The sequence below is a fragment of the Poecilia mexicana genome, unplaced genomic scaffold (assembly GCF_051168715.1).
Source record: "Poecilia mexicana isolate PSO_F unplaced genomic scaffold, ASM5116871v1 scaffold_19, whole genome shotgun sequence".
Taxonomy (NCBI): domain Eukaryota; kingdom Metazoa; phylum Chordata; class Actinopteri; order Cyprinodontiformes; family Poeciliidae; genus Poecilia; species Poecilia mexicana.
Genome location: NW_028263388.1, coordinates 7,406,995 through 7,420,380, shown reverse-complemented (window position 1 = coordinate 7,420,380; position 13,386 = coordinate 7,406,995). Strand labels below are relative to the sequence as shown.

At 37.1% G+C, this 13,386-nt stretch overlaps 1 protein-coding gene across 2 annotated transcripts in view; it reads right to left on the bottom strand.

The window, feature by feature from the left end:
• Positions 1 to 1,849: 1,849 nt before the first annotated feature.
• uts2r1 (urotensin 2 receptor 1) overlaps positions 1,850 to 13,386 on the bottom strand; it is a 54,231-nt gene continuing 42,694 nt past the window's right edge. For both annotated transcript variants that reach the window (XM_088016554.1, XM_088016553.1), the window contains one exon: positions 1,850 to 5,678. In XM_088016554.1, the coding sequence (XP_087872680.1) occupies positions 5,674 to 5,678 (5 nt within the window). In that variant the 3' untranslated portion in view covers positions 1,850 to 5,673. The remainder of the gene's footprint in view (positions 5,679 to 13,386) is intronic.

Below are 13,386 nucleotides of genomic sequence, written 5' to 3'. Positions count from 1 at the left end.
AAAAAAAAAAGAAAAACTAATTAGGAATTTTGGTACTTTATTTTTAATGTCATGTTTTCTAAACAGCCTTCTCGCAGAAGGTTTTATGGTTTTCGGAAACTTCATTAGCATTTTTAGAATAATTTTATTTTGTTCTTTAGCTAACAATTTTATGCTAAATTAAAAGTAGATAATTCAGCTCCATGTAAAGTTGACTTTAAAACAGTCAACATTGCCCTGCAAGAAAATAAACTCTTGGATTTGATAAATCTACGGAAATTCAGTGAGTTAGCAGAGTAACTACACTCCTGATCAAAATCTTAAAACCAGTCAAAAAAATTGCAAGAATTTGCATTTTGCACTATTGGATCTTAAGAAGGTTCTAAGTAGAGCTTCACAATGTTAAAGGAAAAAATCAGTGCAAGAGACAAGAACTTTTGACTGGGGAATTAATTGAGAACTGCATTTACACTCAAACATGATTTTTTTTAGCTGACCATAGCTCAAAAAACCCCGAAAACCCCCCAAAACAGAAATCAAAGTGTCAAAAAAAAAGACTCAGTAATGAGCAGCTCCACCATTCTTGTTGATGACTTCAAACAATCGTTTAGGCATGCCTGATGCCAGTGTTTCCAGGAGGGTAGTGGGAACGTTGCTCCAAGTGTTGAAGATGGCTTCACGAAGGGCATCCACTGTCTGGAACTGATGTCCACTTTTGTAAACTTTCCTTGCCATCCATCCCCAAATGTTCTCAATTGGGTTTAGATCCGGGGAACATGCAGGATGGTCCAAAATAGTGATGTTATTCTCTTGGAAGAACTCCTTTGTCAGATGGGCATTGTGAACTGCAGCATTGTCCTGTTAAAAAACCCAATCATTACCACACAGATGAGGGCCCTCAGTCATGAGGGATGCCCGCTGCAACATCTCCACATAGCCAGCTGCTGTTTGACACCCCTGCACAACCTGAAGCTCCATTGTTCCATTGAAGGAAAACGCACCCCAAATCATGATGGCGCCCCCACCACTGTGCCGTGTAGAAAACATCTCAGGTGGGATCTCCTTGTCATGCCAGTAACGTTGGAAGCCATCAGGAGCATCAAGGTAAAATTTTTTCTCATCAGAGAAGACAACTTTCTTCCACCTTTCAATGTCCCATGTTTGGTGCACCCTTGCGAATTCCAAACGGGCAATTTTGTGACGTGGCCTTTGAAGACGTTTTTTGTTTCTGAAGCCCTTCTCTCGCAGATGCCGTCTGATGGTTATTGGGCTGCAGTCAGCACCAGTAGAGAATTGTCCCGTGTCTTGACGGACAGCCAATTGGATCCTGCGGCTCAGAGGTGGTGAAATTTTTTTGGGTCTACCACTTGACTTTTTTGTTCCATAACCCTCAGGATAATTTAAAAAATGCAAAATGACTGTCTTACTGCGTCCAACCTCAGCAGCGATGGCACGTTGTGAGAGGCCTTGCTTATGCAGCTCAACAATCCTACCACGTTCAAAGTCAGTGAGCTTTTTTGCTTTTGCCATCAGTGAAAAGACTTGACAGAAAATGACATGGAATCCAGATTTTTGCAGAGCTTTTGGATTTTAAAGACTATGGTCTTAAACTTTTGATCAGCTGAAAAAATCATGTTTGTGTGTAAATGCAGTTTTCAGAAAATTCCCCGCTCAAACGTTCTTGTCTCTTGCACAGACTTTTTCCTTTAACATTGTGAAGCTCTACTTAGAACCTTCTTAAGATCCAATAGTGCAAAATGCAAATTCTTGCAATTTTTTGACTGGTCTTAAGATTTTGATCAGGAGTGTACCACTGTTTAGTCTTATTGAAACTGCAACACAGGGGAAGCACAAAAAATATATCAGCTGACACAGTCAAAATAAAGATGTTTATTTTTCCTAATTAACTGAAAATTCCTTCAGACGGAAGCTGCTGTGCTTCTGTTTCCACTGGCTGAGCGGCAAAAATCATTCATTATTCACACATCGTTCATATATTATTTAAAGTAGATGCTGAAGTTGCTCCAATAGGAGCTGAACCAATACAAACGCAGGCAGGATGCGCTTCTGTGCTGCTTGAGCTCTGATCGGCAATTAAATCCTGCAGACCAACAGTGTACTTAATTCAAATTTACTTGTTCATAAAAAAATTAAAAGGAAAAGAAAATGTGCAGGGCATGCTGAAATAATAATGTGAAATTTGCGCAATGCAGAAGCAGCAGATTTTCTCTGTGACAATGCAGGCGAAAGGAAGTTAATGAAATTCAGGCATGGAGGATTAAAATCTGACTTTATTCCTCTGAATGTGGAGAAGGTAAAAGTTGCCAAAGTATTCAGGCCGCTTAAAAATGTACATTTCTTTTTCTTTTTCATTTTTCAGCTATGACCTTGAATATGTTTTGTGGAATTTTCTGTGACTGACCGACAACTTTGTGCACCTGTGACGTGGGAGGAAAACAGTTTCCAAGTTCCCTTTTACAACCAGGAATCTGAAAACTGTGACAAATCTTTGCATGTAGAAATTGCACAATCATAAAAAGTGTGTAATTCCATTTTAGTATAAATTAAGCTTTTCTGCGAAGGTTTAGTTTTGCTAAAGAACATCAGCACAAGCAGCAACATGAAGAACAAGAAACACAGCAGAGAAGAGAAGTCCGCGAGAAGGTTGAGTAGAGATTTACATTTGGGGTAAGTTATAAAACAAAATGCCAATCTTTGAACATCAGATCTGCTCAATCTGAACATGGAAGGGGCGTGGAATTACTACAAATCTGTCAAGACATGGGAAAATTACGGCAAAAACAAAAAACACGGGAGAGCAGCAATGAAAAGGTCAAACGATTTGATGGTTTCGTCCAACTGCGAAATTTCTGAGCGATAGGCAAAAAAAGCCTGGTCTTGTGTAAAGCTGGCAGAGGTGTATACTCCTGAAAACTGTGATATGCAACTTAAGAAAAAAAACAACCTTTTATATAAAAGGTGCAGTGTGTAGTTTTAAGAGTTACAGTTGGAGCTAAAACAAAGAAATGTTACAACAAATCATTTCTCTTCTACCTTACATTTTCACATCGCTTTGTGTTGGTTTATCATGTTATTCTTGCAAAAACACATTTAAGTTTGTGGTTATAATGTGACACATTCAGCGACTCTACAGCTGAATGTGTGCAAATCCAGAGGAAAAGATTTTATTAAATCCACTTTATTACATCTGTGCAACCTTTCAAACCCAAGAACAAGATTCCTTCAGAGGATACGTCAGTTTAATATGCATCAGCCGGGCAACGACTGCAGCCTTTCCTTCATTGAACTGGGAATAAAATCAATGAAAGTGGAACAGCTCGGCTTTTAGCTCCTTTCATCCTTTGTGTGATGAAGACTGATGCTGCTGATCAAACTGGATGAAGACAGAAACCAGACAGATTTCACGAAATGACCTTTTGTTTCTTTTTCTGAGCGCAGACGGATTTGTAGACGCTGATAACATTGAAGAGTCACATTTACATGCAAAGGAATTCAAATCTGTACATATGAAGACAAACATAGTCAGCAAAAAGCAAAGATCATCTTTGTGACTGATAATATTTCATGCCAAATTTCCATTTTTAGGCCACAGCTGCTCAAAAATAAATTGTGTAACATTTTTGCAATGAAACAATGTCACCATTACAAAGCAGCTTAATAAATTTCCATGGTAACATAGAAATGCTCACTTATTGCTTTGACAACATCTGTGTAGAAATTTATCGATTGTCTTTTTTTGACGTTTTTTGCTGACGAGGAAATAAAAAGGTACAATGGAAATAGCTTTTTGATAAAAAAAAAAAAAATTTTTAGTTTTACCTCCATGAAAAGAAAATCATAATAATAGTAAAAAAACAAAACAAAAAAGTTTCCTATTAAGTCTGTAAACACCAACTAATAGAACAGATGAAAGTTTGGCCCGTCCAGCGTGGATGCAGACAGAGTCTTATTTGTAACCAGTGGAAATGTAAAATGTTAAGTAAAACACAAACTATTCATCTTTTCATAACCAAGTTTTGGTTATGAAAAAACTTATTGAATAAAGTTTTACTACTTATTGAAATGTTGATTTTGTTTCACCCAAATCAGCTTTAAATCTGTCAAACTCGGCTTGAATTTAGCTTTTAAAAGGAAGAGACAAATCCTGGAGTTAGAACTGAGGATACATTTACTCAATCGAGCAATCGAACAGAAATCCCCAAAAATCTGACAACCCTTAAAGCTGAGATGGAACAAAATGGCCACCAGAGATTAACTTCTCTGTTACATGATTGGAACGTCGATGTGTTTACAAACTTAATTTTCTCTTAAACCTCGTTTTTTATGTCCTTGATCTGACTGAAAAAATTGCAAACTCTCAAATGACCGAGTGTTCCTCACACAGTAACAACTACCACACTGAAGAGTGTTGTGTTTCTTTTTAGTACAGTACATTCACAGATTGGAAAATGGCTTCTTTTTTTTTTTTGACCAGTTAAAATTAATTCACATCATTGGATGATTTTCGGATGCATCTCAAATAAAAGGTAAATAAAATAAAAATAATTTTTCATGGACTGATGGAGAGCTTTGTTAAGTTAAGACAAGTTCAGGAGTTTTCCTTCATCCTACTTGTATATCATACATTACAGCACAAAAATCAAGGAAATTTGTGTTTGGTTGATCTTCTTTCATCTTTGCTTCTTGGTAATGAATTTTATCTATAAAATAATTTGTAGGTTGATTCTAGTATTTGGGTTCCAGATCAGATCTTGACACGAGTGTCAGTTCTGCACCTCAACTCTCATTAGTCATGTTTCCATCCATCCACAAATTTTAAATAAAAATTTGAAAATGCTGAAGAAAAGAAGCTGAGAATTAGCCGTGTTCTCAGTTTCTGATTCTAAGCAAATCAACCCCGTCAGGCTAAGACCCGCCCCCTGGCTCTGATTGGTTGTTTCTGATAGAAGTGTTGTTTTTCTGCAGATGGCAGTAAAACCACAGGGAGGAAGCAGGGTCCATTTTTTTCCCACATATTATACTGTCATGACACAGGGACAGTTTTAACAAAATGTAAGAAACATTTTTTTTTAATAAAAGTGAAATTTAACAGGTCTTCCAGAAGCAAAAAAAAAAAAAAAACAAACAAAAAAAATTTGTTACAGCAAAGGGAAAAAAAAATCAACCAAACCCAAGCTGTTTTTTTAATTATTACTTTTTACCCTTAGTTTATTTTCAACAAGACAAAAAATACTTCCAAACACATATCTATATTTACACCATGTTCTTTCTTCTTAAAAATAAATTATAAAAAAATATATATCCAAAAAAATCAATCCTGACTCGTAATTCTTACATTACCCGTGCTTCAAACCCAATAATCCAAACTTGATTATAGGAGGAATTTCAAATAATTCTGCATGCAGGATGACATGACATAAAACAAGATGAAGGTAGAGCAAAACAGAGAACATTTAAAACAGATCTGCTTTCTGTTTTTATGCCAGGAAGTTTAAGAGGAGGCCGACGTAGACGTGAAAAAGTCAAAAATGCCAACAGTTTATGGACATTCAGTCTCTGCGCAACAAGGCCCAAATAGTATCGCAGCATCATCGTCTTCTCTCGCAAATAACGAAGAGTTTCCGATCTATTCTCACTTGTTTCTCCCTCCATTTGTTTCCTCTTCTCTTCGTTTCATTCTGTCAGAGAAACAGAAGACAGAGCAACGCGGTTAGCACCGAGGCTTTCAGCTCATTCACAATATCACAGATATTATTGGAAACGGCAAACAGGTTAAAAATAACCAGGAAGTCGCTATCAGTTCCCACGGAGACTGAGTGAGGTTGGCACATCTAATTACATTTCTTTTAGTAAATACACATACAGAACTCAAGCGCCAAGAAATCCTTGCAGCAAGAATAGTGAGAGAACTTCAATGATAATAATAATTAATAATAATAATAATAATAATAATGATTCCTCCAGTTTGCCAGTAATTTTTTTGTTTGTAATCAAAAATCACTGATTTTGTGGAGCCAGTTGAAAAATTAAAAGAAGCTTTGAGACATCGATGGTAAATGTGACTTTGTTACTCTCCAAATAACTGTACCGTACAACTGTACTGTACAAGTGAGGCTGAGTGGAGCAGAAGTAAGACACACTGCCACCTTCAGGTTGATCATCACATTAAACCCCCAATGGTTTTGACCAGTTTTGCATAAGATTTGCAAAAAACTCACAATTATGCATTAGTGCAAAAAAAAGAAAACGCCGGGATCTGTCGAGTTTGCATGAATTTCTGCGAAAATCTGAAGGGAGTGATGAGTGTAACTTGGCAGTAAACAGGTAAAACCTGCTTTGATCTGATTGATAAAATAATCTAGAGAGCATAGAGGGCCACATGAGAGCCCACGGCGGGCTGGATTTGGCCCCGGAGCCTCATGTTTGACAAATGTGTCATAGTTCATGTGAAGCATAGTTAGTATTTTCTCAGCTCTGCACATTTAGGTGATGATGACTTTTTTGTAGCTACACCTCTGGGAGACGTTGGGCCACTTATCTGTAGAAGATAAGTAGAGAGGGTCAGAAATTAATGTGAAATTATTAAATTGAAGAACTCTGAGGTGATTTATTTTTTCGTTTTAATACGATCTGGAGAAGTCATCTTGGTGCTGCAAGATTTCAAAGAGCCAATTTATACCGACTAAATTAGCCGTGCCAATCCTGAAAGAAGAAGAAGAAGAAGGAATATTCGGTTGCAGGGACACAATCTGGTGGCGTCTCCAACGAAACCTGAGAACTTTTTGTTCTCTTTTGCCTCAAAGACGAGAGGAGGGGAATATTAATTTGAAGTTCCAATGTTATTTGTTCAGAGAAATTTGAATTTGCTCTGCAAAGCCTGTAAAGACCAGGAAGGAACTAACAACTGAGCTTTGAACTCCTGAGGAGAAGAACTGTGGTTCTGTTCTGGAAAGTCAGAATCCTAATATGCATTTGATCATCTGATGACAAAGGCAGATTTGACGTTTTCAGAACGTTTTTCAAAGATATAAGAAACATAATTCATCTCCAGTGATGATGGAAAATATGCCTTTTGTTCCCTGGCATTGGCTTCTGTTTTCTAACAGTAACAAAAACATCTGTAATATAACTTTGTGATAATTGACAAATTATGCATAAAAGAATTGCTCCATTCAAAGGACATATTATTAATATGAGGGGAATGTTTAGTGTTGGTCTCGTGTTCATTGATTCATGAGGAACTGGAGCAGGAACAGATTCAACAGTCAGTCACTATGAAGGATGAAGAAGAAAAGAATGGAGAAGATTTTTCTGACAAAATTAAACAATCACAGGGCTGAGAAGAGCGTTTCCTTGGAAACAAAAGGTTCCCGAGCGTTTTGCTTTTCCTAATTTCAGCCTTTTTCCACACTCAAATTATTTTTTGATGGGTAAAATTTGAATGTAAAATGAATTGTCACAAGTACTGCTGGACACCAGGGATGGCAGACGGTTTTTGATTGCATTAATGCCAATGAAAGGTTTTCTGCAACATTCCTTCTTAAAATGGGAATAAATAAATTATTTCAAAATGGCGCTTGTACATTTTCATATAGTCTTTTGGAAGTAACATATTTCCAGCTTTTTGAGCTCAATCCACAAATCTTTCCAAAGAACTAAGATCTGGGATTTGTGACGTAGAGAGACTGACTGTTGGTCAACTTTTTGCAGATGCATCAGTTTAGTTTAAGAAAACATGAGGGGGTCATACCTTCACTCTGTAAACGTCTCAAGAACTAGCAGCGTCTGAGTTAAATAAATATATGTTCATAAACTTTAGGGCAAACACTGAGCTACAAACTTTAGATTCCCATCGGAGCAAAACATGGAAGTGGAAAAAAGTCCCTTCACTTTAATATTACAGCCTGAGTATTGAACTGAGCCCGTCTTCGGCCCCGGGGCCGTCTTTAGGTTTAAAGCTGCTTCCTGAAGGAAAGCAAAGGCAGGTCTGGAATATTTTAGCAAGTCAGTATTTTCTTGCTCTCTTCAGTTCGCTACACCTTCAAAAACGTTTCCATATTGTTTTCCTTCTTACTCTCAGACCTCCATCCCCGTTACTGAAGAAAATAAACTCGGCTTTAAAAATCTGTGTGACACATTTTAAATGTTTCCTCAGTAAACTGGGACGGTTAAACCTTGACCAGTAAATCTCGGCACACTCTCCCCTCAGTGTGATGAAGTATTTGGTTGCTGTCTGAGCCGATGAGTTTAAGCCTCTTACTCATTTCCCTTCTTCATAGATGCGCGATAAAAGAAAATAACCGCTTCGATCTTTTATTGGCGCTTACACACCAACACTTACCTCACAGCTTGGCACATCCTCACTAATAACTCTCCTTATTATTAACTTCCTTGCTCTGAAATAACATTTTTATCATTCCCAGCTTTTTATTTGGATCTCGTTGCTCTTCTTGAAACCTCAACAAAACAGACAGCATGTGAAACCAACATGTGTAAATTAGCAAAACACTCCAGATGTGATTATTATTTGATTCTTTGACCATTTTATTTGGCTGTAATTTTATGAAATTTATTTACATCATATAAAAACCCTTTTGGTTTATTGGTGGAGTTAAGTATGAGTCTATATATAAAAAAAAAACTGTTAATTCTCACAAACAGATCTGTTTGTGAGAATTAACAGGGTTTTTTGTGCGAAATGGTGTTAAAATAACTGCTTTCTTTTTCTGCTGTTTGCATCATCTGGAAGGTGAAATAACCATCCAACGCACATAAAATATTATTTTTTACTTATTTTCTGTTGTGCTGGCAGACTTCACATGAAAACCACTTTAACAAAGTAAACAACATGCAGCTTTTCATTCAGCGTCTCTTCTCTCCTCCCCTCCTTTCATTTTCTCCGTCCAGCTCTGTAAACCAACACTGCTGCCGTCTGCTCTGATTTTAAAGGCCGCTCCGGCGCTCTGCAGCTTTAATCGCCGTCTATTCACTTCCATGTTTGTTCCGATGTTTGTGTGACTTCCTGCTCATGGGGACTCCACCTGCAGACTGAGCTGCTCCTAAAGGGAATCCCTCCATTATACAATAAACGGCGTCGTATCGAGCCGTTCAATCCGGACCGCCTCCACCTCAATTAGGCTTTGAAATTATTTTCAGAACGTGGAGAAGCTCATGCTTCAATCAGGGAACATTTTGAAAGCTGATCGGCCCAATCAGCCCTTCGCTCTCCTCCAATTAACCTGCTAATTGATCCGTTACAGAATAGATAAGTAAAAATAGGCCGTGTTAATGTTAATGACTTATTATTGTCTGAATTGGAGACGGGGAGCTCAAGACAGCTATGCTGTATCTCTTAAATATCATTATTTTAATCTAAAGTGTTTTTCAAAATGCTGTCATGCGTAGCAAAAAGGAAGATATAGTGTAGAAGCTACTTTAGAGTTAAGATAAAGATCTACATCCCCTAGAATATACAAAAGGAGACAGCTGTTTTTCTAATGCCGCCCGTGCCAAATATTAGCACAAAAAGGTAAAGACGGTTAGCATAAAAAGTTAAAGAGATTGTTGCCTTTTATGCTAACTCATTTGTCTGTCTAACATTAACAGCTTAACTGTTAGTAAACTAAATATTTACCTCCAGTCTTAAAGTTTATCTAGCAAACTAAATATTTAGTTACCAAGGCAAATATTTAGCTGCATTTTCAATATGTTTAGTTAGTAAGCTAAATATGTAGCTTCAAGCTAAATGTTTAATAAGTGAGCTAAATATTTAGTTTGGAAGTCTGATATTTAGCTCAGAGCTAAACATCTAGCCAAGATACAAGAGGACTGTCAAAATAAAAGCTGGGGTTTGCAAACTTCTAAATATTTAGCTCTGGGATAAATATTAATTCGGAAACTAAATATTTAGCTTGCTAACTGAATGCCCAGTTAGCAAGTTTGCAACTGTGGCATTGATGAATCAATGAATAATATGGTGAAAATATGAGTTTGAAAAATTAACCCCTATTTTTTTCTGACAGGCTAAATAATCAAATTTTTTTGTTAATTGTTGTTAATTTTTGGCTGTAACTTTACATTTGGCCCACAGAATAACAAACTGAAAATTAAAAATACCCTGTCCTGTCCTGTTGTTTATCCTGTCGTGTCATCAGTATAAAACAGCACAACGCAGGTTATTTGAGTTCACGACATACATTGAAGTTTGACGTTATTCCTAGTTTATGGGCTAAAAGCTGTTTAGTCAGCCAAGAAAACACTTCTGCTGTCATGAAGGAGATGCATTTCACATGCTTTACTGCTCAATGGTGGCAAAAAACACTTAATACTGGAGGCAAATCTATCAACCAGCACTTATAGTACAACACCATGTTGGCTCTATTCAGACTGATAATTTGCAACACTTGCCTGAAAGCTATTCACATTTAACCTGTTTTACAGCGAATGCTTCCTCACATGTATCCTGAAAATGCCTTTGCTACCAACACAGCAACAGCAGCCGCCCCTGCAGGCTAGAAAAAATAAAAACAGTTCACTGGACTTATTGTATTTTCCTAAACTGCAGCTCTTAAACAGAAATCTGAACTGGGTGAAAATGGCCTGGACAGGTCAAAGTTATACAATAATCGGAGGAATTGGCCAAAAAATATTGATCAGTGCAAACTCAGGATGTCCGCGCATCCTTAGAAAGTCTTAAATTATTTAAAATTAAAGACTTAAAATGTTCAATTCTTTCATCTAAGAAGAAAGTCTTAAAATGCCTTAAATTCAAAGAAAATGTAAGTTGGCCTTAAATAGATGAATCACTTAAATTTTGTTATCCCAGGACTGTTTAATCTCGAATATTTTATGCAGATTTCTTCTTGCTAGAATTTCTGTTTATCAATAAAGTGTAACTTTGTTAGCAGTTAGCTGGAGAGAGTTCATTTTGTTGCCAGCCTTTTGTCTTGATTTAGGCCTTGAATTTTATTACATTTTATTCACAATGGTCTCTCAAAGGTCAAAGGTATAAATGTGAGTTGGTGAAACCTGGAGAAACGCTAAAAATGTTAATGAAGCGAGACTCATCAACATATTGTCATGTTCGTTTTTTAAAAGCTGTTATCCATTTAAAAGTGATTGCCATCATGTAGCCAAACTAAAAATGTTCACATTAAAGACAACAATAATCATTGGCTTTCTGCCTGAGGTTCAGACTCTCTCTCTCCTCTCTGACCTTTTGCCAAGCCACCGTCACTAAGACTCATCAGACACACAAGGGAATCTGAGGAAATGCCGGCTTGCTGTCTGAAAGGTGTTTTCGCTGCCATTTCCTGGAACGTTTTAGCTTGGTTAACAAAACAAACTGGAGCTGACTGGGAATTGTGAAAAAGTTTGATGGTTCAGTTATTTGAGACTTGCGTGCCTCAAGGAGAAAGCTTGTTGGAGAAGCTCTGTTACGTTCATTCTGATTTATTCTATTAAAGACAAAAAAAAAATTTAATTGCTTCTTTGAATAGTTATTCCACCTGATTGTGGATGCTGTGCAGCTAGAAGGAATTTTGCTGTTACCTTTTTTCTTATCTTTGTGACAGTTCTGATGGGTAACCATAGCAACAACATGCTTTTATTTAAATTATTTTTTATTCCAGGGTTTCCCTGTAGCCTTAAAAAGTCGTGTATCTAAAATTGAATCTTTAAAATGTCTTATATTAATTTGAAAAAAATAAAAAAAAAATACAAGGTTTAAATTTTACCATGAAGACAAAATTTAATCTTGCATGTAGTTCCCCCTCCCCCCCCCCAACAACAAAAATTTGAGTCGCACTCTTACGTTCTGTGGCCCAAGACGATTGAGGTAACAAGTAGCTAGCTGCTAATACCTTTACTAGCTAGACCGCTGTGCTGCGTCTATCAGCAGAACGACAAACGACAGCGAGAGACCAAAGTCATCACCACTCAGGGTGAAACCAAACACACAGGACACAACAGCGGCCATAGCAACAAAAGCTGAGTGCTACAAAGAGACATCAGAAAGGTCACAATGCTACGCTAAATTCTAATACAGGAGGATCACCCAATCAACCTATTTTTTATTATTTTAAATATCATTATATATGGCAATAAAAAAGGTCTTAAAAAGTCTTGAATTCAACTAAATGAAAACCTGCAGATGCCCTGAGTTTCAAGTGCTAACAGATTAGCTACTTGTGGAGGCTAAAGCTAAGGGCTAATCCAAATGAAGACAGGACTGAAATCACCTTCTCCCATCAGAAAACAACTCTAACTCTGTTCATGTGTTTCAGAGTGTGTGTGTGTGTGGATGGGTGAATGACTGACTGTAGAGTAAAGTGCTTTGCAGTCCTTGGGGACAGAGAAGCAGGTGATTATTCAACAGAGGAATGGAGGTAGGAGTTGATGCTCTTCCTCTTTGTATAATTTAAAATCTTCACCATCATAATAATTATGGCTCAAGCTTACTGGGCTGCATAACATTTAGCGAGACACTTTGTTTCAACATTTAGAGAGGAAGAAGACTTCACCACGCCCAATTAAAAGTAAATTTACATAAACTGCTAGTGACCGAAATGGTCTTAAGGAGGAAAAACTTTGTCTCCTCTCAGACTTTCCTTCCAGGTTTTACCCTTCAAGACCAACTAATCTTCAATTATACTAAATTAAGATGCCAAGTGAGATTATATATTGTGGGTAAAGATGTTAACCTGAAAGAACGTGGACTATTCCTTTAAAACCCTCCACAGCGCTCCGGTTGGTCTAATTTACTGGATGCTTATTATGATATTTAAAACATTTCCATTTTAAATATCATCCTCACCACACAGCCTGGCAGCAAATATGAAATTTGGGTCTAAATGTCTCGCTGCTTGGATGAAAAGAACCAAAAAACAGAAAACTTTTATTAACTTCCTTTGATTTATAGGTGGGCCTCATCTCCTGTTGCAGAACCTCGGGCCTCAGAGACGACTAATAATGAACAAGTTTAAATTCTGGACGAGTGTTTAAACTAAACCTAAAACTGTCTCATTCGACTCCACTGGACTCTGGAGGATGCAAGTGAGATTTTAAATGTCAAGACTGTCATTTGTAGAAATGAAATTCTCCTACCCCAGGCAAATGTTAACCAGTTTTTTCTGAATTATTTTTCCCTCTAAATCTTATTTTTTATTTTTTTGGTTTTGCATTCACAGAGCCGGCAAAGTTACTCACACCCCGTAATGTTTTGTTCTCCCCATAATTGTTTTAATGTCCTCAGAGGGTTTTCCAGTAAGATCATCTTTTGTAAGCTCATGACGCAGCTACTCTATAGTATTTAGGTCCAAACTTTGACTAGGCCACACCACAATCTGTGGCTTTTTATCTCGCTGATGTTTTTTGTTATCTGTCCTG